Source organism: Helianthus annuus, chromosome 13 (assembly GCF_002127325.2).
Source record: "Helianthus annuus cultivar XRQ/B chromosome 13, HanXRQr2.0-SUNRISE, whole genome shotgun sequence".
Lineage (NCBI taxonomy): Eukaryota > Viridiplantae > Streptophyta > Magnoliopsida > Asterales > Asteraceae > Helianthus > Helianthus annuus.
The window spans coordinates 130,276,884-130,303,149 of record NC_035445.2 but is presented as its reverse complement, the minus strand read 5'-3'; the positions used below and the strand labels follow the sequence as shown (position 1 = coordinate 130,303,149).

The 26,266-nt window shown below is 37.8% G+C and overlaps 1 protein-coding gene and 1 non-coding gene across 3 annotated transcripts; one reads left to right on the top strand and one right to left on the bottom strand.

The window, feature by feature from the left end:
* The first annotated feature begins 4,761 nt into the window (after nucleotides 1-4,761).
* LOC118486139 lies at nucleotides 4,762-4,867 on the top strand. The gene has a single exon (XR_004877996.1). It is a non-coding gene; the product is annotated as a small nucleolar RNA R71 (small nucleolar RNA).
* Nucleotides 4,868-17,395: 12,528 nt separating this feature from the next.
* Nucleotides 17,396-26,266, bottom strand: LOC110899396 (cyclin-T1-3). 2 transcript variants are annotated; one of them, XM_022146279.2, is made up of 7 exons: nucleotides 26,087-26,266; nucleotides 22,753-23,037; nucleotides 21,959-22,040; nucleotides 20,863-20,997; nucleotides 19,852-20,027; nucleotides 18,349-18,500; nucleotides 17,396-18,274 (listed from the first exon to the last, which is right to left on the bottom strand). In XM_022146279.2, exons 2-7 carry the CDS (start codon nucleotides 22,983-22,985, stop codon nucleotides 17,622-17,624), a joined length of 1,431 nt encoding a protein of 476 aa, XP_022001971.1. In that variant the 5' UTR covers nucleotides 22,986-23,037; nucleotides 26,087-26,266; the 3' UTR covers nucleotides 17,396-17,621. The 2 variants fall into 2 exon arrangements, with proteins under 2 accessions (XP_022001971.1, XP_022001970.1); XM_022146278.2 differs by having other exon boundaries at nucleotides 22,753-23,074; nucleotides 26,087-26,265.

Sequence of the window (26,266 nt, the reverse complement as noted above, 5' to 3'; positions counted from 1 at the left end):
TGAATCTTGTTCTTAGAATGGATAAATGTTGATGTTTAACACTATGCAAGCATGTTGTGAAATTGATGGTGTATGCTAAATTAGGAGCCAAAGATGATTTATGCCATGAGTTCATATAAGCTTGTTGTTATGAAAGTTTATGCATGATGAACAATTTGGATGTACAATGATGAACTAGATGAATGTGTGATGAATGTAATATGAATATTTCAAATTACCATGTTTGATCTGTTTTTGTTGTGAATTAGACAAGGGAACATGTTTGTAAATTCTTATTGGTTAGTACACAATATCATGAAATTGCAATTCTATTGGATAGTACATTTGGAACAGGTTCTAGAAGTATTCTTGTGCACGTATCCGGGGTTGCGAGTCGAGACCCTCGGTTGCGACTCGAGATCACCTCATGACAACTCGAGACGGACTTCAGGGACTCGAGACCGGCAAGGTCTCGACTTGAGACTCCATGATCTCGACTCGAGACTGGACTCGAGGCCTCTGAGGTTGCGACTCCTGACCAGCACCACTCGAGACCAAAACGTGATCACTCGAGATCTCTTGGTTGCGACTCGAGACCGCGTGTTCTTGAGTCGAGACCACCTTGTCTCGACTGGGCTGCTTGTCTCCGTTATTGGGCCAAATGTGTGTTGTGGTGCATACTGTTTGTTTGGGCTCGGAAATGCCGATTAACTGTTTAACTGTTTAGGCGATTGGATCTGGCCCAAAAACTTAAAGGATAATTGTATATCATGCATGCTATGTGATAGTTATGTGTAGAATATACGTGATTACTTGTACCCCCAAACCTGACCTATACTGGTAACCATGTTAGGACGTGGTGACCAGCAAGCTTGACCAAGTAAGCTAATCTGCCGAGCAACCCAAGGTGAGTTCACAACTTAAAGCATGCGTTCCCGGTGGTTTGGGAAACGGAACTAAAAACAACACTATCCCCTTGTGAGGGATACAACTTACTTTTCTTCCCTTGTTATTGGGAACCTTTAGTTAATTACTGTTTATACGGAATGCAACAAACAGCACTAAACGAAACTCTATCACTTAAGTCCCTACTACTTAATACCGATTAGTCGCCGGGGCCAGGCGAACGGGTTATTAGTTGATAGCGCTATTTAGGTCTTACCAACCTCACACCGTGCCCGTGTATGGGATCGGGAGTGAACTAATGGACTCTGGCATCCGTCAATGATGATAGAACATTGACATCGGGGCATTCTACGGAAACGTACGGTTACCTAGTATTCGGTATTGGAAAAACAGTTTAGTCGCTTACTTTTGGGGTAGCTCCCCTTGGCATGTATAAACGGGTAAATTAACTGGTGAAACAAGTTTTTGGTAATTAAAAAACTGGAAAACTCGTGAACTCGCTCAACATTATTGTTGACACCTTACTGCATGCTTTGCAGGTAACCAGTGACTCAGGAGCTCGCAGCTTGGGAACGTGTAGTGGTCGTCAAAACCCGTGTGTTGGGTTTTAATCATCTTGAACTATGAACCTGTCTTTAAAACTATTTGGATTATGCTTCCGCTGTTTATCTAAACTGATTATCGAACTTAAACTGTGATGTTTACTAACTACTTTGGTTGGTGAATATTTTTACTATTAATCAATGCTCAGTATAATTGGTGGCTGGATCCTGGTCAGTCACGCCCTCAAGCGGATGATACTCCGCAGGTGGAATTTGGGGGTGTGACAACTAACTTTGACTTATCGACAATAGAGTAAGGTATAGCCTGTAGGTATTTCATCACTAGGGATGTTAATATTATGATCATCATACTGATGATACTAGTCAGGATCGCAATGATCATATAGACTATGGGATTTGAGCGTAGCTCACCCCCTTGGGCAAAGAATCACAAAAGATTACAGTTGCCTTGTCTCAATTGGACAATAAAATATAGCCCTTAGGCAAAACATCATTAAGGATGTTAAATTTAATCATCGTACTGGTGATTTTAGTCATGATCGCACTGATCATATAGACTATTAGGCCTGAGCACAGCTCACTACCTTGATAAGGGATCGTAAAGATCACAATGTCTTTGTCACAAATGGACAATATAATATGGCCATAGGCGGAACATCACTAATGGATGTTCATAATAGGTTCATCATATTAAATGATATAAGTCATGATTGCATTAATCATATTGACTATTTGGCTTGAGCATAGCTCACCACCTTTGACAGGGAATCATAACGATCACAATGCCAATGTCTCAAATGGACAATATATTATAGCCAGTAGGCAAAACATCACTAAAGGATGTTAAACAACATGATCATTGTATTAGATGATATTAGTCATGATCGCATTGATCATATAGACTGTTATGTTTGGACATAGTCCAACATTTGTGGACAGGGGTCATAGACCACAACTGTCATTGTCTTATTAGGCAACAAGTATAGCCCGTAGGCACTTCATCACTAATGGATGTTTATGATATGATCATCACATTGATGATACTTTCCATGATCTATTCAGATCATATAGGCTTTAAGGCTTGGACGTAATCTAATACATTGACGGCTGATGTGGTTTCTCACGCCACACTGCCAGGAGTGTTAACATGTTCTCAGATGTTAATAAAGATTAATTATCTTAAGAGGGTTTTACCATCATAGCCATGTTCATAGACATATAGGCTAGGTTATACCAATCAGAGGATCTTTTTGAAAATTTTCGGTTGATCGATAAAATTCGAGTAAAATTCAGAACTATCGTTCGATAAAGGATGAAATGAATACCTACATAAAATTTTCGAAACTTTCCTAAGTTATTAGGAATTTACATTAGTGCCTTAATCAGGATTTTTAGTAATATAATTATCCACAGAGGACTAAGAGGAAAAATATAAGTCCGTATAAGGACTATAAAGAATTATAAATCTATATAATGGTTATAATGAAATATCAATGTCCTCAAAGGGACTATTTCGAAATAGCTCATTCCCAAAGGGATTTTAATGAAATAACATGTCCATAAGAGATCTTAACGGAATAATATGTCCAATAAGGGATTTCATAAATCAGCATGTCCACAAAGGGACTACGATGAAATAATATGTTCGTGAAAGGACTATAATGAATTATTATGTCCGCTAGGGGACTTTGATAAAATAATATGTCTATGAAAGACTTTTAATGAAATACTATGCCCATGAAAGGACTATGACGAAATATAATGTCCATGAGAGGACTATATTGAAATATCAAGTCCATGAGAGGACTATTTTAAAATAGCGTATCCACAAAAGGGATTTTAATAAAATCATACGTCCAAAACAACCGTCGTCTCCACCCTTGCTAATGGACCAAAGTCATATTGGTCGTATAAGCCCCCCAGTAAAATGCTAACTCCGGCTCCGAGATCTAGCAACGCCTTAGCCATTTGAAAATTACCCACTTGTACATTAATCAATGGCGTGCCCGGATCTTGGAGCTTAGGAGGAAGCTCCCCATTCAACACCGCACTCACTTGCCCGGTTAAATCCACCCGCTTAGGCACTTTTTTCTTGTTTTGCCTTTTTTGTGTACATAATTCTTTTAAGAATTTTGCATAAGCGGGGACTTGTTTTATTGCATCAAGGAGTGGAAGATTTATTTTAACTTGTTTGAACATATCCCACATCTCCTCCTTTTGAGGACCTCTTGACACAATAAAATTTTTCTTTCCAGGGTCAAATAGGGCCGATGGAAATGGAACTTGACTCGGTTCACCCTCAACTTTTTCATTCTTTTCACTTTCACCCAAACCCAGTTTTTTAATAATTGGTTCTTTTGGTTTAACCGGTGAAAGTTCATCGTCACTTTCCATTCCCGTGATGTCCTCAACCACCCCCTCGACCAATTCGGGTGACAAATTAGCCTTAAACTCTTTCCCACTTCTTAGAACACTAACATGGTTAATATTAACATTACCTCGTGACGAACCATGTGAAGGGTTTACCTTAGTGTCGCTTGGAAGTTGACCCTTACCTTTCTTTAATTCCGCCACATCGGTTGCTAATTGACCCATTTGGGTTGTTAGTGATTGGATGCTTTTATCACGAACCTCGTCTTTTTGCATTCGCACTTCGTCTAGTTGGTTCCGTTTTTGCATCTCCATTTGCATGCTCTTTAGCATCTCCATCACCTCGTTTCCACCCGAAAGTCCCCCTTGTTCTTGACCCGTTTGGTATTGTTTTTGATACCCTTGGTTATTCCCACCTCGGTACCCACCTTGGTTATTGTAAGATGGCCGTGAACCAAAATTACCTTGGCTACCGTGAAAATTTGGGTTCGCTTGATTTGACGGGTTCCCATATCTAAAGTTCGGGTGATTCCTCAATCCGGGGTGGTAGGTATTAGAATTCATGTTGTTGTAGTTCCTACCACCTCCTCCTTGACCTTGACCTTGAACCGCATGGACTTCCTCATATTGCCCTTCCAACATCCCTTGGCAGTTTTCAGCCGCATGACCTATTTCATTACACAAAGCACAAACATTATATATTTGGTTAGTGGTTTGAACATTACCATCATCTATGGCGTGCACTTGTGGTCGGTTAGTGGTTGGTCGGGCTCTTCTTGAAGCTTGGGCCTTCCTTTTTGATGTAGTTGCCATGCTTTCCAAAAACTCCCAATCTTCATTCTCATAGTTCGTTCCAAACGTCCCTCCGGTGATAGACATTAGATCACGTGCGTCTTCGGCACTCAACCCCTCATGAAAAGCATTCATCAACTCCCATAACTCAATTCCATGATGAGGGCAGTTTTTAATCATCATGTTAAAACGCTCAAACGCCTCATGAAACATCTCACCGTGTTGTTGTTGAAAGCTTCTCAATCCCTTCCGCGCATCATTGGTCTTTTGGGCGGTGTAGAATTCATCCAAAAAGGTTTGTTGCATCTCCCCCCATGTATATATTGATGCCGAAGGCAAAGTGTAGAACCACTTCTTTGCCTTATCCTCCAAAGAAAACTGAAATAAGACCAACTTGACTTCATCGGCCGAAAAACCTTGACTCCCAAAAGTGTTGCAAATTGAGTCATAGGCCTCTAAATGGAAATACGGCTCCTCCGTTGCTAACCCTTTGTACTTCGGTAAACTTTGCAACGAGTTTGTTCTTACTTCAAAAGTTCTCCCTTGGTTGTTGTGAGGGATAACCACCGGTGAAGGGTTTTGAGTAATGATTGGCCTGAAATGTGCCTCTATTCCCCTTGCTTGTTCCCTAAGATGCCTTCTTGGAACACCCAATCGGCCCCTTGGACGAATATGACCCATTGGTCTTGGTATAGGCCCTTGTGGTGCAATTGGTTGTTGGGGCATCGGTGGGTATTGATTTGGCCTTTGAAATTGTGGGTGTACATGTTGTGGCCTAACTTGTTGCAATGGAATGGGTTGTTGGATTGTTGGCCCTTGTGGTCTTGGCCGAATGTGTTGTGGTATAATTTGTTGTTGTGGCATTCCACCAACACTTGCCATTCCTTGAGATTGACTTTGCAAATACCCAAACTCCCCTTGATCACCATAACCTCCATAACCGTACCCATCATCTTCATAACCCTCATAGTCTTCAAATCCCTCATCATAACCATCTCCTTGAATTCCCGAGGTCTGCCCAAATGGGATGGTCGAATACTGGAAGCCCGACTGTTGTTGTTGTGATCTAAAAGATGAAGTAGTATGCACGATAGTTGAATTGGGTGCAATTGTGAAGGTGGATGATGATTGACCTGTAGTTGGGGGAAAGAAGTGAGATAATGGTGGGATTGTGGTGGATGGATCGTAGGTGATGGTAGGCTCAGTTTGAGTGGTGATTGGTTGGGTGACATTGGATGGTGTAAATTCAGCGGTGGTATTAGGTAATGTAGTGTTTGGTGATGGTTGGGTGAAAGTAGGTATAAAGGATGAGGTTGTTTGACTGGTTGTAGGTGGAATCTGAGAATCAGCCATGATGTTTCTCGGTGTAATGGGTGAAGTGGGTGAACCAATGATTTTGTTTTCTCGCACTAAAACTCGGTTTTGTCGTAGCGTTCCTTCAATTTCCGGATCAAACGATAGCGGTGATGACCTGTGAGAGCCTCTAGTATGCATACACCTGAAGTACCTGCACACTAAACACAACCAGCATAAACCCGAAAATAACAAACAAAACTATTAAACTAACACACGTTGCGCACTACTCCCCGGCAGCGGCGCCAAAATTTGACGTGATGTCGTGGGTCACGCAAATTTAATCCCTAAACAACTGTAGTTAATGGTAGTAGGGTATCGAACTCAGGGAGTATGTGGAAAATGTGTCGATTGTATAGCTTTGTATTTAAACTAATATTAGACTAACTTGCAGAAAATTAAAATTCAAGATTGTGGATTGTTGTTTTAGAAAACTAAATTAAGAACTAATTCAAATCAAAGTTGGTTGTAAACAATTAGGAGAGAACAATGATCACCCTAGGTTTCAGTTTCTTTAAACAGTTGTGTGCAATTTCACTAGAAAGAGTTACATAGACATAACTCGTGTATACGTGATTGAAGTGATAAAAGGGAACAAAGTACTCGGATTAGATAACGCGAGGTTGTTTCCCGATGACCTATTAACCAATAACCAACCCTAACCCTTCCCGTGATATCTCGGTTACCAACGGCACCAAGAACGTATGATTAAGACTAGGAATTGCAATATGGATTAACACACTACAAACAATCAAACATACACCATGACATTCAAGCAACACAAGATATCATTCTAGAAATGCAGAAATTAAACACACAAAAGTTTCAGAAACATTCACCTAGGATGATCACCGAAGAGTTTAGCCGGACATGGCTCGGTGAATCATCATCAACATCAAACTAGTGTTCATACAAATCAAAATAACAAACCGAATGATTGAAATTGTTCACAAAACAAGCCACCAGCCAAAATTCGTCCCCAAGGTGTCCAAGAACCATCCAATGATGAGATAATACCAAAAGACACTCCAAAACCGAATATAAAATGGCAGTTACGTTTTTGGGATTGCAGCTCCACCGTAAATTACGGCTCCACCGTAATTTACGGTGGTCAAAATCTTGTTACGGCTTGAAGAGCCTGTATTACGGTGCAGAGAATAGCCAATTCCAGGTCTACCGTAAATTACGGTAGAACCGTAATTTACGGTACTCAGCAACTTTGTCTCCTTTGTTATTTCTTTTGTTCTTCTCTCGACCCGTTCTCCACCCAAGCCTCCAACACTGCCTTTTATCCATCTTTTAGCTCCTAAATCGTACCTGAAACATAAGCATCGTAGTTATCTAATTCAAGATAATTACACGGCTAATTGGAGGATTATTTCATCTTTTAACATGCTTAAGGGTTGTCCAAAGGACCACCCGTCAAGCGTATCCACAAAAGGGATTTTAATAAAATCATACGTCCATGAAAGGGCTGTATTACAATAGTATGTCCACCAAGGGACTTTATTGAAATATAATGTCCACAAGGGACTATATTGAAATATAATGTCCACAAAAGGACTAAATAGCAAATTCCCATATGGGGTCTTAACTCGAAAAGGTATGTCCACACAGGGACTAAATAGAAGAGATAGGTCCTTATAAGGACTTAAAAGACAAAGAATATTATGAAAGAAGGATTCTCTAACGCCTTCCTTGTTCCATTTCAATTGTTTCTCTTCTTTGTTTACCGTACATGGTAGAGATACTGAAGATCTTAATGAATAAGGTAAGTATTCCAATCAGGATCCGTTTTAGAAGTAGAATCCAAGGATTCAATGGTTAAGGAATGATATGGATCACGGATTGGGTTTTGACTGATGTAATTCAAATCTGGGATTTCAAAATTTGAAAGCAAGAAATAGGGATCATTAGGATCCACTGGTATTATTTTCAATATGGGAGCCTCAGGGACCACCAAGTATGGACTCCACTGGCGCAGACTTTAATATTTGAGCCTCAGGGACCTCCGGTATGGACTCTGAAGTCTGATTACAATTCAAATGGGTTTGGTTTTGGGAATGAATCCATAAAGGTCTTCCTCCAAACTGGTCGCACGCTTATTCTAGCCGTATTGTGAAGCTTGGCATTTCTTGGCTTCGGATGAAGAGAATTTCCATCAACGGCTTCCTTGCTTGGCGACTTATTCAAAATACATAAAATCGAAAACAATGTTTACTTAATAGGGATGAGAGCATTCCTATGTTAAGTCTAGACTCAAAAGGTCTAGGGAATATGCTACTGTGTCATTGAGATTAAACACAAAAGACTAGTGTTTAATTCACTCAATGTTGCCTCTGATACCAACCTGTCACACCCCGATATTTCCACATATAACAGGTGGGCCCGGTGGGGAGTACCGTGACGTAGTTGATATCATCATGGTCAATATATACAGAATAGCACAGCGGAAGTCTTGGAATATAAAATATTATTACAAACTCAATTGTCTGAAAATATCAAAGTATTTATCATAGACGAGCCTGTAATATCAAATCCACAGGAGGATCATTATAGAATGTATAAAATGAAGCTTAACAGAATTTATGGCATCTTTAAGGATTTGCAAGATCCTCTTTTTCGACACCGAGCAACTCCCAGCCTATTACGAGTAGTACCTGCCACTTAATCTTTTGAAAATATGTCAGTTTTCACTGGTAAATACAATTAACTGACTCTTTTGAAAACATTTATGAAAATTGATTTAAGTGCACATGGCACAAATCATTTATAACTTGGGACAATTATTTAAAGATAATCTTGTATACAGATTTACATGTTTATCATACATATGGGGCCGGTTTGGAAGCCGGTCATGATTAACCGACTCACCACTTATAGAACCCACAAAGGAGTTATCCCCAACATCTGGGTTTATACTTTAGCATTTGCATCTGTCAGGTGTATGCCTACACCCCGTGCATAGGTCGTGGGCATTTTCAAATGAAATGAGCCGAGGATATCCAGGACACGGTCGAATTAACCCCCAATGTTTATGTTATCAAAAAAGACAGATTAAAACGGGTTATGTAAATTTATTAATCACAATCCGATTAAATGATTTCATACTCGACCAAGTGGTATAATTATAATACCGTATCCCAAGCCCGTATAAGGGAAAATAAGTTAAAAGTATTTACCTGAGCTAATACTTGATTCACAACAAACTAACTCAGTCGTATCCAATCTATCTAAATGCAGGTAGCTTTTACCGGGTGGCTCTAGTCTGGAGTGATGGTAATATATAACCAATTCAGAATGCTAACGGTCTTATTCAAGTCGTAGACTTAGACCGGCTAGCTTAAAGTATCTAAAACGGTACGATACGCTAGATTAAGCGATGACCGGAATAGAATGTAATTTGGACCCAACAAGTACGAAGACTTGTATAACATGGGTAAACTAAGTACATTCTGGATTTTGAAGTAAACTCGATAAGGTTAAACCCGTTTCGGCAAACTTACGTAAACTAGTTACATAAACCGATCTGAACGCGTAAATGCGTAACAAGTAACCAAATGAATCATATACAAGTCCCTTATGTTATTATGCTTAAAATATGTTAATACATCAGTAGGATGTTAACATATATGCCCAAAAAGTATTTAAAACCAGATTAAGTCCTGTAGGGGCATTTTGGTTATTTTACCCTTTATAAAAGAGGTTTTAAAGCACATTGAGGTTCTGGTCTAAAACATTCATTGAAAATATTTATTTTATCACACTACATCAGTAAGATATCATACATATGTGAGGTTTACCATCTATGACCAAACTATGCCCCGAAAGGGTATTTTGGTCATTTCACATATGCTTTTAGGGACATTTTTGGAAGTATAAGTTCATGGCTTATACCTACTGTAATAATATTAAAATTTACTTAAAAGTTCAGTAGGTAATAAGTCTTAGGTGTTAAATATGGTTTTATACCATACTGTGCACGTTAATTAGCGTAAAGTCGCTAATTGACGATAATCACGAATGTTTATGTAAATCTGAGATTTTGATCAGTCTTAAATGCTCAAAATAATTTATTTGATATATGAAATCAGTAGGAAAAGGTTTGGCATGCAAATCATTTGTAAATCTAATTTTATGCATGAAAAGGGTATTATCGTCATTTACCGAATCATACAAGAACTTTATGATACGATCAGTTTATAATCTGATCAAAAATTCCAAAAATACCTAAAAATAATATCTTAACAGTAGGTAATGAGTTTTAGGTCAAAATCCAAGTTTAAACATGCCTTATGCAAGATATCGCAATTTAATTAATAAAAAGTTTCTATTTACGATATCGAGCATAACTCCTGTTTGAGACCAAGAACTGATGTGAAATTTCTGGGACATACTAATGTATCAGTAACAAAGGTTTTTTGTCCTCTCACATTTCTAAAAATCCCATTCATATGTCAAAAGGGCAAAACGGGCATTTATTAGCATAATAACGGAAACTAGCATATAATTCAAACTACTAAGGAACAGGTAATATAACCTTAGGGGGTTATACTACAACATAATATGGTCCTAATGGAAGCTTAAAACATAAAGGATTTAAGCTAGATTGGGTCAGAACTGAAAGTCAAAGCAAAAGTCAAGCTTTTGTGACTTTCGGTTGCGAACCGACCCTAAATTCAGAATTGTCGGGTTGAACATGCTTAAACATGTTTTAATAATAATTACCAAGTTATTAGAGTGTTAAAATATAATTTATAACCTCTGCATCATTGGTTTTAATTATTATTCATAAATCTGCCAAGTTTGACTTTTTACCTAAATGGTTTGACCTGACAATTAACCAAGCAAACGAAGGAATTAGGAGGTGCCCTTTTAAGGGTTAATCACCTATCTAACTATGATCACATAACCACATTCATTTCGAACAGTGGTTGGACCATTTGAGTTTAAACCGAAAGTCAAGTTAATTTACAATAACTTGACTTTTCGGTTTTTAAATCATAAAATTGAACTATAGAGAGGGCTAAGACACTTACAAAGGGTCCTAGCTATCTTTTTTACAAGAGAATAAGTTCCAATCAGATTAGAAAGCTCCAGGTTTGCGAGATGTGATGATAGAATGAAATGTGAGCCAAAAATGAATGAAAGCTTCAACTATTTATAGGTTTTGGGAAGTTCTTGGATCATGCCATGTGTTTGGGAGGGTTTATCAGATGTTTACATGTGCAAAACCATGTTACAATACCATTAGAGAGCCCCTAGTGTCGATTTAGGAGTGGTATAGAGAATTATTTGGGCTGCAAGTAACAAAACAGCAGCTGAAAGCTGTTTTCGTAACTGGGGGCTTTTACGTGCCCCGCGTAAGAGTAAGAGGTCTCTTACGCGGCCCGCCTAAACTCACAAATTCAGCATTTAAATTTTCAAACATGGCAAGTTCAGTCCCTGTACCTTTTAAACGTACTTTAACTTTTATTCTAGGCACTTTTAACCCCTCTTATCAGTATATAGATGATCTTGAGAGTATAACCAATTACCGTTAGGTCCGGTTTCGTTAAACGATCCCCAAATACTAGTTTCGTCTCGTTGACACTTTTTACCCTTATTCTAGGGAATTTGCGTAAACAACGCATAACGATATCGAAACCTTGTGAATTTTATATCACTTATCCTTGAGAGTATAATCGAACAATACGAAGCCCCGGGCTCATTAAAAAGTCACTTTATGTTGTAGTTTTGCCAGTTGACGTTTTTAGTCCTTTTAACGCATAAAGTAATGCGTAATATCATTTATCGATATCAAAGCCCTCCATGGCCCATACTAGGCATTCCTGAGCGCATGCTCAAATATTATGATGCTCCAGTTTGCTTAAGCGGTCGCTCAAAGGTGTAGTTTTGAATATTGACGCGTTTGGTCCCTTTAACACGAAAACTTGCGCGTATCATCGTTTAATAGCATCAAAGCCCTATGTAGCTCATGTCGAGCATTCTTGAAAGTATGATTGTACATTATAATGCTTCGGGTTCGTTAAAAGGTCATTCAGAGGTATGATTAAACATGTTGTCGCTTTTAACCCCTCTAACTTACTAATTTGCGCGCAACTTCACTTTTTGGCATAAAAGCCTTTAATAGCCAATATTAGGCATTCCCGAGAATATAATCAAACATTATGGAGCTCTTGGTTTGTTAAAAGGTCACTTAGATGTAAGAATTAACATGTTGACACGTTTAACCCTTCGACGCGCAAACTTTCACATAATTACGCGAACGGCTCCTCTTGTCCAACAAGTGGCTCATTTGAGAATACGGACACTGTATAAGGTCACTCAGAGGCCTAGTTTAGGCATGTTGACACTTTTAGTCCTTCTATAATCAAGGTTTTCGATTTTGACGAAAATAGTCCCTCATAGTCAACGTTTGACTTTATTAGGGTTTATTACACGTGTCAACACATCATTGGACATGATTTTACGAGGTGTTACACAAACTGTTCAAAACGTCTGCATGAGCAACTGCATGTGCAATCAGACTTACGGAACAATACCTGAAAAACGCCAAAAACAATAATCACAGTCACTTCACTGATACATAACTGCATGTGCAATCAGACTTACGCAACTGCATGTGCAATCTCCTCCTTGAGTAGCCGGTCCTGGTTAAATGTTACCAATAAAATGACTAACGATACATAACAGCTTGAATGGTTAAAACGTTAAAGGGTTTAAAACCTGGGAACTAAGGTGAACAGCAAAAAGAACGTGAACAGTAATCACAGTCACTTCACTGATTGCTTGAACAACTTTCCCACAGCCGCAAAAGCAAACATGTGCACAGGGAGTCCTCTTTTATCTGCAGGTCCAAACGCTTCAACCCTTAAAAGGGTAAGTCCCCCACTGCAAGCCAGATTCACTAGTCAAAGGTTTCTCCTTTGAGAAACCTCTTTCCTTATAAATGACACTTCATTGAAGGCATTTCGGACATTCTAGATCAGCTCAGATCTCCTTGGATCTCTGATCTTTCTTCTTGTCTCTCGAGAACTTGTTTCACACAAGTCTCTCTTCTTTGTTCTAACACACACAATTTACTTGCCCTTGCATCCAAGGTTGAACATCCTTCAGCCGAGGATCTTAAGTAAATAATAAACATAACTAGTGAACCTCTCTCCACGTCTTGCAAATGTGAGGGGACCCCACGACCTGCGTTAGGCAAACTTCAACCCTTGAAGCCTTTTGCCTAACCCGTCTGATCACTACGTCAGGTCTCATTCTCGTTGTAACAACACCAATTGTTTACCTTACGCAGAACCCTGTTCGATACCAGCGAACCGAACATGTGGAATTTGATATTCACTTTGTCAGAGAAAAAGTCCAAGTCAGGATTGTTTGGGTGTTACGTGTACCAGCCGACTACCAGTTCGCTGATATTTTCACTAAAGGGTTACCTAAACAACTCTTTACCATATTCAAACACACTCTAAGCATTCGACCATCCGTCTACTGCTCAAACTAAGGAGTATTAACCCCTATTGTTTTTGTATTATTCATATAATCTTTGTATTGATTAGTTTACCTAGTTACTACCTGAATTTTCCAACGTCACAATCAGGTACTATAACTCGAAATCCATAGCCAAATCCACTACCCGAATGCATGGCGTCGCTGTTACCCAAAACTGATGTAGCCGAATGCCAATACCCTGGGGTGCTTGTTAGCTTTTCCCAACATGAGCCTTCATCTAAAATTATACGCCAATGCATGCTAGGTTGTTATAATAGAATCCTTATCCTTGCCTACATGACTACATCATTGGAAAGCAGCCAAGAAAATTTTATGACATCTCTAAGGAAAGAAAGAGTACAACATGACTTGTAGGACATTACCATAAATCTATATCGGCCTTGAAACAAAGTTGGACTATTTTGAGTCCAACCACAAAATTTTCAACATTGCATGAAAGAGTTAACTTCCGTTTTGCTCCCTGTGGTTTGGTCACTTTAACGTTTTTGCCCCAATCATTTAAAAACGGCCATTTTCCTCCTTAATGTTTCGATCTTGTCGTCAGTTTGCTCCCCGGCTCTAACTCCATTCATATTGTATGTTAACTGAAAGGGCGTATTCTTGTAATTTAAAGTTAACATACAAGATCCAAGTACCCTTACATTATACTTGAAATTACCAAAATACCCTTCCAGTTAACATACAATATGGATGAAGTTAGAGCCAGGGAGCAAACTTGAGACAAGATCGAAACATCAACGAGATAAATGGCCATTTTTAAATGAATGGGGCAAAACCGTTAAAGTGACCAAACCACAGGGAGCAAAACGGAAGTTAACTCTTTTATGCAACGTCGCATAATAAAATACAACATAGTATGTCATAGTTGTTGAGTTAGTCATGAGGAGTTGTTTAGCGATCCTCCAAGAAATAGTCCTGCCTCACAACATAAAAGTGTATCACATAATAGATATTACGTAACTTTTGATTAGTTAATACCTCTCTAAATTAATAAATCTCTAAATTAATAAATTTTCGCGATAGTATCATTTTATAAAGGGTTTTTTTTTCATGGAACAAGTATGGTCTTTGTTCTTTCCAACTGTAAGGATCACCTTGTGACTTGATTTCACAAACGCATGCATGTAGGTTAAGAAATATCCTTGTAGACAGTGTTCTTAGTGTTTCCATGATTTAACAAAGATCTCATGGATAACACGGTATTGAGTTCTAAGTAGATGCCATCAATAGAGCATCTTAATGCATTTTTTTCACGTTTTGCGCTCATGTAGACAGGGGCTGATCTACAGCCACCGAGGAGGTTCCCAGGAACCTGTTCGATTTGTAATTTATAGTGTAAAGTCATAAAGAAAATACTAAGGTAGCGTTTGGTATGAATGAATAGAAGGCGGAATGGAATGGATCATTCCGATAGAATGAAAAAAAAGATGTTTGGTAATCATGTGGTAATGGAATGGGGCATTCCACAAGGAATATAAACCTTCCAAATATAAAAATTTTCATTCCTTTGTAATGTGGTGTTTTTTTTCCATTCCTTCAAGGAATGGAATAAATATATTATTATTATTATTATTATTATTATTATTATTATTATTATTATTATTATTATTATTATTATTATTATTATTATTATTATTATTATTATTATTATTATTATTATCATTATTATTATTATTATCATCATCATTTCTAATAAACCACCACCGTCATTCACCTCCGCCGTCACACGACACCACCTCCGTCGCCACCTACGGGCGACACCACTACCGACACAACCGTCTTCGTGACTATTATCACCGCCACCCACCGCCACCGTCACCCACTTTCGCCGCCACCACCACCACCCCAGTCGTCACCCGCCACCACCCATCACCGCCACCCGCCACCACCCACCTCTGCCCTTGCTGTCTCCCACCGTCGACACCTCCGCCCCCGCTATCACCTGCCACCACCCCCGCCACAGCCGCCACCCACCCCTACCTCCGCCGTCACCCGCCACCCACCTCAACCACCAACCACCACCATCGACGTCACCCACCACCATTGTCGTCGCCGCCACCTACCTCCGCCCCAACCACCACCCCACCGCCGTTGCCACCACCCCTGACCACCGCTCCAAACGCCACCAATCACCATCCACCACCACCGACTGCCGTCACTCACCACCAATTTATTCCCCCGTCTATTCTTTCTACCAAACAACACAAAGTAATGATTCATTTCATTCTCACATGGTAACCAAACAAGACATGGAATGGTAATGATACATTCCATTACCCCGTTCATTCCATTACCTCGTCCATTCCATTCCATCATCCATTCCATTACGTCATACCAAACAGACCCTAAAGGAACCTTAAATAATTTGCATAAGGATTCTAAAAAGCTCACTGCTAACTCCAGCTAACAACCTCACATCTATAACACCAATGAATGATATCTCAAAATCTACCTCCTATAAAAAAATGTGAACTAGTGGTTTAAACCCAATAGTATGATCATGTTTATTCTGATCTATTTTCATCACTTGACGATAAAATGTTTCGTTCGTGATTAAAAGTGAACAAGATGTGGATGAAATCAAAGCATATGGGAGATTGACAAGTTGTTCCAAATAGCGGCAACCCTGTTGAGTGACCAGTTTCTTGAATCACAAGAGGCTGCTCATGCACTACTGTTGGAGCTGCAAACCGCATATGAAAGGTCCGCTGTTTTGGCACCAGAACAAGACGACCCATCTGAGGAGCCATTTGTACATTCTTGGGAGTTGTTTTGTGATTCTACTTTGTCGAAGTTAAGGACACAAGCCGTCCTTCGCGAGACTAGTATGTAACATTTTCAAAAGATGATACCTCGTAGGGAACAACTATAGGTATGTTTTTTTTTTATTCGTAAAGGGTCTTATATATTACGTGTTTTAAATTTATCATGATGATGTTTTTTTCATTATTGTATGAAATTGGAACATTTAAAAAAGTGAACCCCTTGGAAAAAATTCCTGAATCCGACATTGCATGTAGAGGAGAGTGAATAAAGGCAACTAACGTGGAGGAGAGAGATGAAGAAGGGACGTTTTTGCTTGAAAACGCCCATGCACGTTTTTTGGACATTTTTAGCTCTTGTGGAGGAGAGGGGGGAGACATTATTGCTAAAAAGAGCGTCCAGAAACAGATTATGTAGAGGAGACGTTTTTGGTTGAGAGGGGCAAAGCCCGGCAGTGGCGAAGCTTGACGTTTTCTACGGGGGGTCGAAAACATATACCCAAAAAATTCTAAAGAACCGGGGGTCGAAAACGTATATACCCAAAAATTTCTATATGAAAACTACATATAGAACACTACTGAGCGAAAAGTTCGAGGGGTCGGACGCCCCGCCACTTCAAAGCTGCGCCAATGAAGCCCGGCAAGGGTGAGTAGGGGTGACATGGCTGCGTTTTTTGAAACTTCCCATTATCAATGCTCTTGAGATGATTTAGAAGCAAGCATGATACATTCAGTGACAAATGACTAGATTCAAATTTCTACTTTAATAATCCATGTTGGGTAACAAGACTTCAACATCAAACTTCATTATTACTCTCAATTTTTCTCCATCTTCACTAAATTTACCGTCTTCAGTCGTCATATTAACCTTCCTAGTGGTGTCCCGGTGGTCACTCGATACTACACTCAATCAATGACAGTATTCCACACTTGAAACACTTTACACATTCGTTTACGCAACGAGTTTCAAGCTTGTTTCTGAAACTAGATCTATCATACACAACACCCTAATCATTTCTCCAACCTACCAACTTACAACAGGATTTGAAAGAAGCATGTATGACCGACATTGATTCTATATATCGTCCCCTAAGCAGTCATAATCGAAATCAGACGTTTTACACTCTCTAGGTACATCAAAACCATTATGACTAAACCGATGAACATATATGTGAGATAAATGAAGTTAGGAAATAACACTTCATTTTCATAAATAAATGGTGCCATTTCATGACCAGAAAGCATACACAACCAAAATTTGAACAAGTATGAACAGATCGCGCATCCATGGCTGCCAATGAACAATACCGTATTTTCTCATCAAAAGACAAGGAACATGAACACCATTACCTATCTCCAACCCGATTCAAACACCCTTCTAGTTCCTTCTTCGTTTGTCGGGTGGTGGGGACCCACCATTCTTCCTTTTCAAGCTATGTCCCATATCACCATCATCCAACAACACACCCACCTCACCTTCTTCCACCGGCTCAAAACCTTGACCATCTTTAACCTCATTATATTTTCTTTCTTGTTTGTTTTTCTCCGATTCAGCAGCCAATTCAATACCGTCTTCCAACTCTTGTTCGATCAGATCATCATCGTTCATGAAATCCGTTCTTCGTGCCACATCACCACCACGTTCCTTTCTTCTTTTCTCTAGTGCTGCCCTAACCTTATCTTTATCGATCTTTTTCATAGCGTCTTTCGGTGTTTGACTTCTGTGCTCCAAACTTTGACCACCACCCTTTTCTGATTCATAGTTTTGATCATCATTGTTCTCAACGTCTGAATTTACATCCTTATTTCTATCTGTACTTCCGTCATCGTTACTTTGAGCTTGAGACGTTTTCAGATGCTCAGAAGCGGGTCTTGAAGTTGCCGCACCGACATGCGAATCACTGTCGTTCGGACCATGTTCTTGTGCCTTCTGAGCACCCGCGCCACCTGTACTTCCATCAAGAACCTCACTAGTTTGTGCAGGTGGCACGCGGTTTTGTTCGTACAGTTCCAACATTTGGTTACTCACCTCTGCAACGAAAAAGAAACGGGTCAAATAGGTCGACCCGGATCAAAAATATTAGCTATAATTGCAAGAAACCAACCCTCCAGCTGGCGTGGGGTAACGTTGAACTCCTGCCACCAAACCTTTTCACCTTCGGACGGTAGCTTTACTTTAAGAAACTTGGCGGCAAGAAAAATGGCACCTGCTGCTATGTGGTGGGGCTTGAATTGCAAGCAGAGTGATGTCCGAAGCCTGCATATGTCATTTTCACAAGTCAAAGTCAAACACAAAAATGTTGACCAGAGGTCAATGTTACATATTACTCGCTGTGGGCTCCATCCCAAAATAGATATCCACCTTCCTATTTTGGTTTGTCGTAGGCCTGGCAAATAAAACCCATTTGGGGTTTTTTGGGTTATTTTGGGTCATTTTAAAAATGAGAATGGGTTAGGATGGGTTAACAAATAACTAAGGATGGGTTATATGATATCTATTTAAAATAATTTGTGGGTTATGATGGGTATTACGCACGGTACATGGATAACTCAAAAAGAGCATCAGAGGCAGATTTTTCATCCTATTCGAGTGTTCATACATGTTGGCTTCACAAATAATAAAAATTCTAAAGATAATAAAAAATTTTAAAAATAATAAAAAATTTTAAATTTTTCATTCTTTGTCGCAAAAAGAATGTTCACTTCAAAAATTATTTATCAAGTCATACATATTCTACCCTTAAGCAGTAAACTGGATTAATTATACATCTTCTAGAACTAGGACTGCAAACGAACCGAACGCTTGGCAAACAGTTCATGAACTGTTCGGCGGGAAGTTCGTTTGTGTCCATTCGTTTAATACATGAATGAACACGAACAACAAATTTTGTTCACTTGGTTGAATGAACGAACATGAACAGAGGCGGCGTTCATTCATTTATGTCCATGAGCGTTCGATAACGTGTTCGTTTATGTACGTTTGCGTTCGATAGTTTCTTAGGGGGTGTTTGCTGTTGCGTTTTCAAAACTGCGTTTTGAAAAAGCATGTAGGTACATGCTTCTCCAACACTACATTTTGGAGGCAGATAATCACTTTTTCATCCAAACACCTTTTTTAGATTATTTATGTTTTACAAACGCAATAATCAAATAATCACTTCAAAAGGTAATTCCAAACACCCTCTTAGTGATTTTAGTTTTATATTTTATTTAATAAGGATCATCGTGTTATATATTTTGTTCATGAACGCTTGTTTGTGTTCATTTGTTTCCATTTGTGTTCATTTACGTCTGTTTATTTTCATTGCCTAAAATTAACAAACGAACACGTTCATTTCCTTAACAAACACGAACATAAATTCTTGTTCGTTAAGTGCTCCTGGACACTTCGTGAACACGTATATCTCCTTAACAAACAAACAAACACAAACAAGGTCTTGTTCGTGTCCGTTCGGTTCATTTGCAGCCCTATCTAGAACTGTATACACTTTATAAAAATAAAATTGTCATTTAGTTGGTATAAAGTGCATTAAGTACATAATACTACTCTTTTTGGCTAGTGGACATTTATTTTGGGAGAGAGGGAGTATTAAATGAATTCATCATACCCGTCGTTCACGAAGTTCCAAGCAACCTGAGCTAGTGCATTTTGAGCAACTTTAAACTTCTTTATTGCTTCAACAAGTGGTTTATACGGATGATGCACATTGAAATCAAAAGCAAGAGTTGCCAAAACAACACGTTCTCCGATCAAAATTAGTTCTTTTTGTTGTTCATACACTTCCTGTGTAACAAAACAAAAACAGAAAGATTCAGAATTGTCTAGATTATTCATAAATGATGATAAAGCAAACAGGACTCAAAAGTGTGTTAATTAAATAAGATTACAGCAAATATATTTCTACAATAAACTAGTATTTTAAATTTTAGAGAGTAAAATACCATTTCGTCCCTGAGATTTGGCAAGTTTTGTGACTTTCATCTAAAGGTTTGTTTTTCCGCATCTGGATCCAAAAGGTTTGAAATCTTGCCATTTTCATCCGGCTCGTTAACTCCGTCTATTTTTCTTCGTTAAGCCAGGGGTATTTCCGTCTTTTTTTGCTAACTAAGATGGCAATTCGATCTTTTTCAGGGGTATTCGGTCTTTTTAAATGAAGTGAAAAAGACCGAATTGCCCTTTAAGTTAGCAAAAAAGACGGAAATACCTTGACTTAACAGAGAAAAAATGGATGGAGTTAACGAGCCGGATGAAAATGGCAAGATTTCAAACCTTTTGGATCCAGATGCGGAAAAACAAATCTTTGGACAAAAGTTGCAAAACTGGCCAAACCTCAGGGACAAAATGGCATTTTACTCTAAATTAAATGATCTAGGAAGTTTTATTCATTAAAAACACGTTGGGGACGTATGACCTGTTTCCTTTTAAACCGTTATTTAATTTTTTTTGACCTGTATGGCCCACTAGTGATAGGAGATAACCTATATCTACCCATACATAAGAGCGTGGGATGAGATTGCCGGCTCTAAATAGCACGCTCATTTTTTCAGCTATGCCTTTTTAAGAAGGAAAAACTAGCATGAAAAAGTAACCTAAGTAGAATAAAGTCAATAGACTGTACCTTCTGTTTTATTCTCTGTGCGGCCCCAGGGTCCTTTTTGTGATGGATTTCGTAAGAAACAAGAATAACATCTTTCAATGGACGAGGAGTTTCTTCAACCTTGCCAGCAAGAAACATGCAGACCGTTGCAATCACCTGCAATACAAGAATGTTAATTAATAATTTTCAGAGTAATTCTTCATTTCTGTTAATCATGCTGTTAGCAAAAATGGCAGCTTTCAGTCTAATCGCTGATATGTAAACTGTATTCACCAAGATTATATAATACAAACTATAATATGTAGTGAAAGTTTAGAATACAAAAGGCTCTTAACGTGCAACGGTACGCGACCACCAAATAACGTCCGTAATTATGCAAATAATGGGAGTAATTAGGGTTAACGCAATCCATGCGTAATTATGAAAATAACGTGCGTAATTAGGGTTTAACCCAGCCCACGCGTAATTATGCAAATAATGTGCGTAATTATTTATTATAACGTGCGTATTTTAAAAATGAACATGCGTAATTTGGTCGCATACCGTCGCACGTTAAGGGGCTATTGTACGTTAACATTCCCCATAATATCATCATCATCATACTCAGTAAATCCCACCAATAGCAAAGCTAAGGTAGGGTATGAGGAGGGTAAGATGTAGACAGCCTTACCTCTACCCCGTAGGAATAGAGAGGCTGCTTCCAGTGAGACCCCCGGCTCGATGGTAGTTTTGCATCAAACCTTGGACATAAGGCACATAACACTCGGCAATTAAAGACAAAGGCCACTTAGTGCATGTACTCCCTTGTCTTTCGGCTATCAACGCCACCACATGATGCATGATTAACCATCCCCCTCTTTTAAAATTATTTTCACGAAATTAGTAAAATAACGTTAAAATTAGTGCACTTTCATTTTTGCCCCCTGAGCGCCCACACATATATACATTATATAACATTCCCCATAATATGTATATGTGAAAAAATTACAAAATTAATACATAATTATTTTTCGCTAGGAAGGACATGTTTTTCAAAATAAAAATAAAAAACAGATCAAAGCGAGTTCAAATCATAACTTAAATAAAATATTTGGAAGTGAAACGGGGCATAACTCACCCTCCTGTCGTTCCTTGCAAGTGACTGGCGAACAAAGAAACGGTGACAAAAGATGATAGCTGTAGCAATAGTTACTTGAGGCCTGCATGGATATATACATTTAACAATTTCAGAAAAGCTTTAGGGCTTGCAAATATCAATAGGCAAAATACATTCAGAGCTTCTTATTAGTCAAAACACTTTTCACAATTTCCATTGAAGGTTTTTACTTCTAAAAATGGAGCCATAGTTATAGACTTTCTGTAAGAGTTTCAGTAGGCACTGTAATCAATTAATCAAATATGGAAATTGATTCAGTTCTTCCAGTATGACCTTAAAAATAATATACAATGTAAAGAGAAACGAATACTCCGGAATAAAAGAAAAAAAAATGAAGCAGCTTATACAGATTAGGGGTGCAAATTATTATGAGAAATGACAATGTATAAAACATATGATGCTTATAAAAAAATGAATGGTTGGAGTATCCTCTTAAAACTTCTCACGCCCATTATAGTTGCAAAAGCGTAAATCGGATGGCAAAGACGTAAATCCAAAGTCAAAAGAAAAAAGAGAGAGAAAAACTAATGCAAAAGCGTGAATCCGATGGCACCTCTTTATGATTAAAATCAAATAACAAATTTTCCGTAACACATGAATCCAACAGGCTAGTTTTCTTATGTGATCATTGTACAAAATAACATATACGGATGCATCAAAATAATGAAAAACACGTGAATTCAAAAAATATACAAGAACTGGGAACAATAACCGTAATTTGTAACAAAACAAAACAAAACAAAAGCAGAACTTACACTTTAAGTCTCATACCCAAGTCCTGCAGGAACGTGCAGTATGATTTACGCAAGTAAGTCTCCTTCTTCAAATCAATGCCATCTGCTCTAGATGGTGAGTTTTCTTCTATTTCTTTCCTAGAAAAGTACCAAAGTCCGCTATTTTCCTCATGCTTATTATTATCGGACTGTTTGCATGGACCGTTTGCATGCGTTCCAGAATGCATTGGATCACCGGATAACAAAGCCGCCATTAGTGTCAACTTCGCTCTTTCAGTTTATCCAGGAATGAAGCTAGAAACACCCCTAGTTAACAGGATATGTTAAAATCGCCATCACCTGCCTGTGTAATTGTAATATTTATTAAGAGAGAAGAGGAGCACAAAACAAATGGCTATTCGTTAATAGAAATTAACTTGCAAAAGAACTAATTAGGTGTGTGTAGGAGAGGGCTAAAATGAAAACCCACTTAAGTTGCAAAAACTCTGAAAATTTTCATGTAACAAACTTTTTTTCTAAAAAAAAAATAGGGCATGTAATATACATACTTTCGAATGTTTTGAGCCAAAAAAAAAAACCCAAAAGGCGCTAAGTAGTTTTTTTTAAAAAAGGGTTACATTTTGTATGTTTCACTGTAACAAAGAGTGGTTACCCAGATATGTTACATGTAACATGAAATTTAAAACTTTTTTTTACTACTCGGCGCTTTTTGGGTTATTTTGGCTCATAACGTTCGAAAATATGTATATTACATGCCCTAATTTTTTAAGAAAAAAAAAGTTTGTGACATAGTGTTTTTACGAAGGCTTTTCATCGTTTTTGCAACTTAAGTGGGTTTTCTTCCTATACTTCCCATGTATATATGTGTGTGTATGTATATTATATATGCATTCTAAACCTAGTCTTCTGTAACTGCTGGCATAATAATTATAAACTTCACACTAGATGTGTATGCTTCCTATGACCTTATATCTTTATAAAAAAACATATGTATTTAACAAAAATCTACAGGGTGTCAGGGTCTATACTGGAACTTTACGATATCTTTATATGCCATTTTTTATAATTCATTTAATTAAGATTAACGCAGATGAAGGAAAAAATCACAATTACAAACTACTCGATTTGAAATACACAAGCAATGCTGCTGGCAAGTATAACTTAACATTCACCATTATCCAATCAATTCAATTAAGAGTCCCAATTGTAATTAGAAACACATTTTGCATGTTGTTAAAAGAGATTTGACATAATTTATAACTAGAAATACCATGCCTGAGAGTAGATGATCATAAATACTTTGTAAATCGCTTATGTATGATCAAGATCATGCAAACATGCTACTTGCAGCAATTTTTCATAATATCCGAATAGGATATTGCAGAACAGGCATTGATTCAACTTATGAGTTATGACTTATGAGTCAATAGAGAATTTCAATATATTACTATATTAACCTCTCATGTTTATAAGACGTTATAAAATACACACACACACACACACACACACACACACACACACATATATATATATATATATATTTATAAAGCAGACGACGACCAAACATCCCTGAGCATTGTCACAAAAGCATAAAACGATCAAAGAGGAAGAAACATCTTCCACTCATAAGATCTTATCTGCAGTTTAGTTTAACAAACCTTATTTCTATCTAGTTGAAAAAAAAAGTGAAATTTTTATTGAAATCAGAAAAGATAATGACAGGCGGGAACATGCAGAGCTCATATTTGTTTTACCAGTGATACCTACAATTTTTTTTCATAACATGCATCAAAATCCTATAGTACAACCACTTAATGCTTGACAGCCAGTTGAAATACAAAATAAAAAAGAAAGCGCATGACCAGAAGATTCCAACTAAAGTACAATTAATGCTGTTTTACAAACAAAAATTTACTACAACGATACAACCATAATAGTAATACATCACTGTCTAGTTAACAAGATCCCCTTTGTGCATGCCCAATACTCTCATAAATAATGCAAAGACATTAACAAGATTAGCAGTCTAGCTGCATTAAAACTTTAAATTTAGAGAGCTACAAAACGTTTCTATTAGTTTCAGAGCATCAAGAGAACCATCTACTTTCCCTATCCTATAAGATAAGATGCAATGCCCGCATAAGAATATCTCTTTTGCAATTACGTTTATGATAACTTTTAAGAAAAACTAAAATTTTATAAAACTATGATTAACAGTCAATCTACTAACCTAAAATCAATGCATGAGAACAACAAAAAACTTCCACATAAGAAGAAGAATTCCATAACTAACTAGCAGGCGAAAAAAATCATAAGTACAACATACTGAGGCAATCAAAAAGGAAAATACCACTTTAAGAAAACCAATAAAAAAAAGTCTCGTATGTAAAATTGAATTCTCACCCAGAACAGATCGAGTAAAAATGGAACAAGGAACCAAGATCGAGTAAACTAGAACTAACAATCAAAATAGAGTAAAACTGGAACTAGAAACCTAAATCGAGTTAAACTAGAACTAGGAACCAAGATTGAGTGAAATGGAACTAAAAATCAAGATAGGGTAAAACTAGAACTAGATATCAAGATTGAGTAAAACTGGAACTAGAAACCTAAATCGAGTAAAATTGAAACCAAGATCGAGTAGAACTTTTTCACATTTCAGTTCTTTACGCTACAGGCGATTCCTATTTGCAACCAAGAAAAAAGATTTATACATAGAGATTACCTGCATAACTTTTGAGGAAAAAAAAATCCACAAAATTATGATAAACAGTCAATCTACTAACATAAAGATTACCACTAAAAACTTCCACGGATGAAAAATAAATCCATATTTAACTCATCAATAAAAAGGTTTCGTACATAAAACTAGATTCTCACCAAGATCAAGAAAAACTGTAACTAGAAACCTAAATCGAGTAAAACCAGAACTAGGAACCAAGATCGAGTAAAATTTTCTAATTTTTTGTTCTTTACACTACCTACAATTCCTAATTGCATACCAACTAAAAAAAAGATTTTATTGTTTATACATATAGATAACCTGCATAAGAATATCTCTTTTCTTTTACAAAATATTAAAATTCTATAAAACTATAATAAACAGTCAATCTACTAACCTATAATCAATGCAAGAGAACCACTAAAAACTGAATTCTCATCAAGATCGAGTAAAACTAGAAGTAAGAACCAAGATCTAGTAAATTTTTCTACTATTCAGTTCTTTACACTCACTTCTATCCCAAGATTTACATATCAACCAAGAAAAAATATATTCTATACATACAGAAACAAATTAGGGCACAAGTCGTAAGCGCACAAGTATACGATAAGGTAACAATGATTTGACACTAACCGGATTCGATAACAGATAGTTATCACAGCTAGACTCCGGCGGTGATCAGCGATTCCGGCGTTGATCGGCGGTGGTAGACGCAGAGGCGAGGAGATCACGGTATGGAGAGAGGGTGGATACAATAGGAGCGGAGGGTTTATGATGATGAAGAAAGAGTGGTAAATAGTCCCTAGGGTTTGT

Excerpts from the sequence above, each read along its gene's own strand:
- LOC110899396 (XM_022146279.2), bottom strand. The coding sequence starts at position 22,985 with ATGGCGGCTTTGTTATCCGGTGATCCAATGCATTCTGGAACGCATGCA. Across the intron at positions 20,028-20,862 it reads CACAGAGAATAAAACAGAAG|GAAGTGTATGAACAACAAAA; the intron begins GTACAGTCTATT and ends TTTGTTACACAG. Across the intron at positions 18,501-19,851 it reads TGGAACTTCGTGAACGACGG|GCTTCGGACATCACTCTGCT; the intron begins GTATGATGAATT and ends TGACATATGCAG.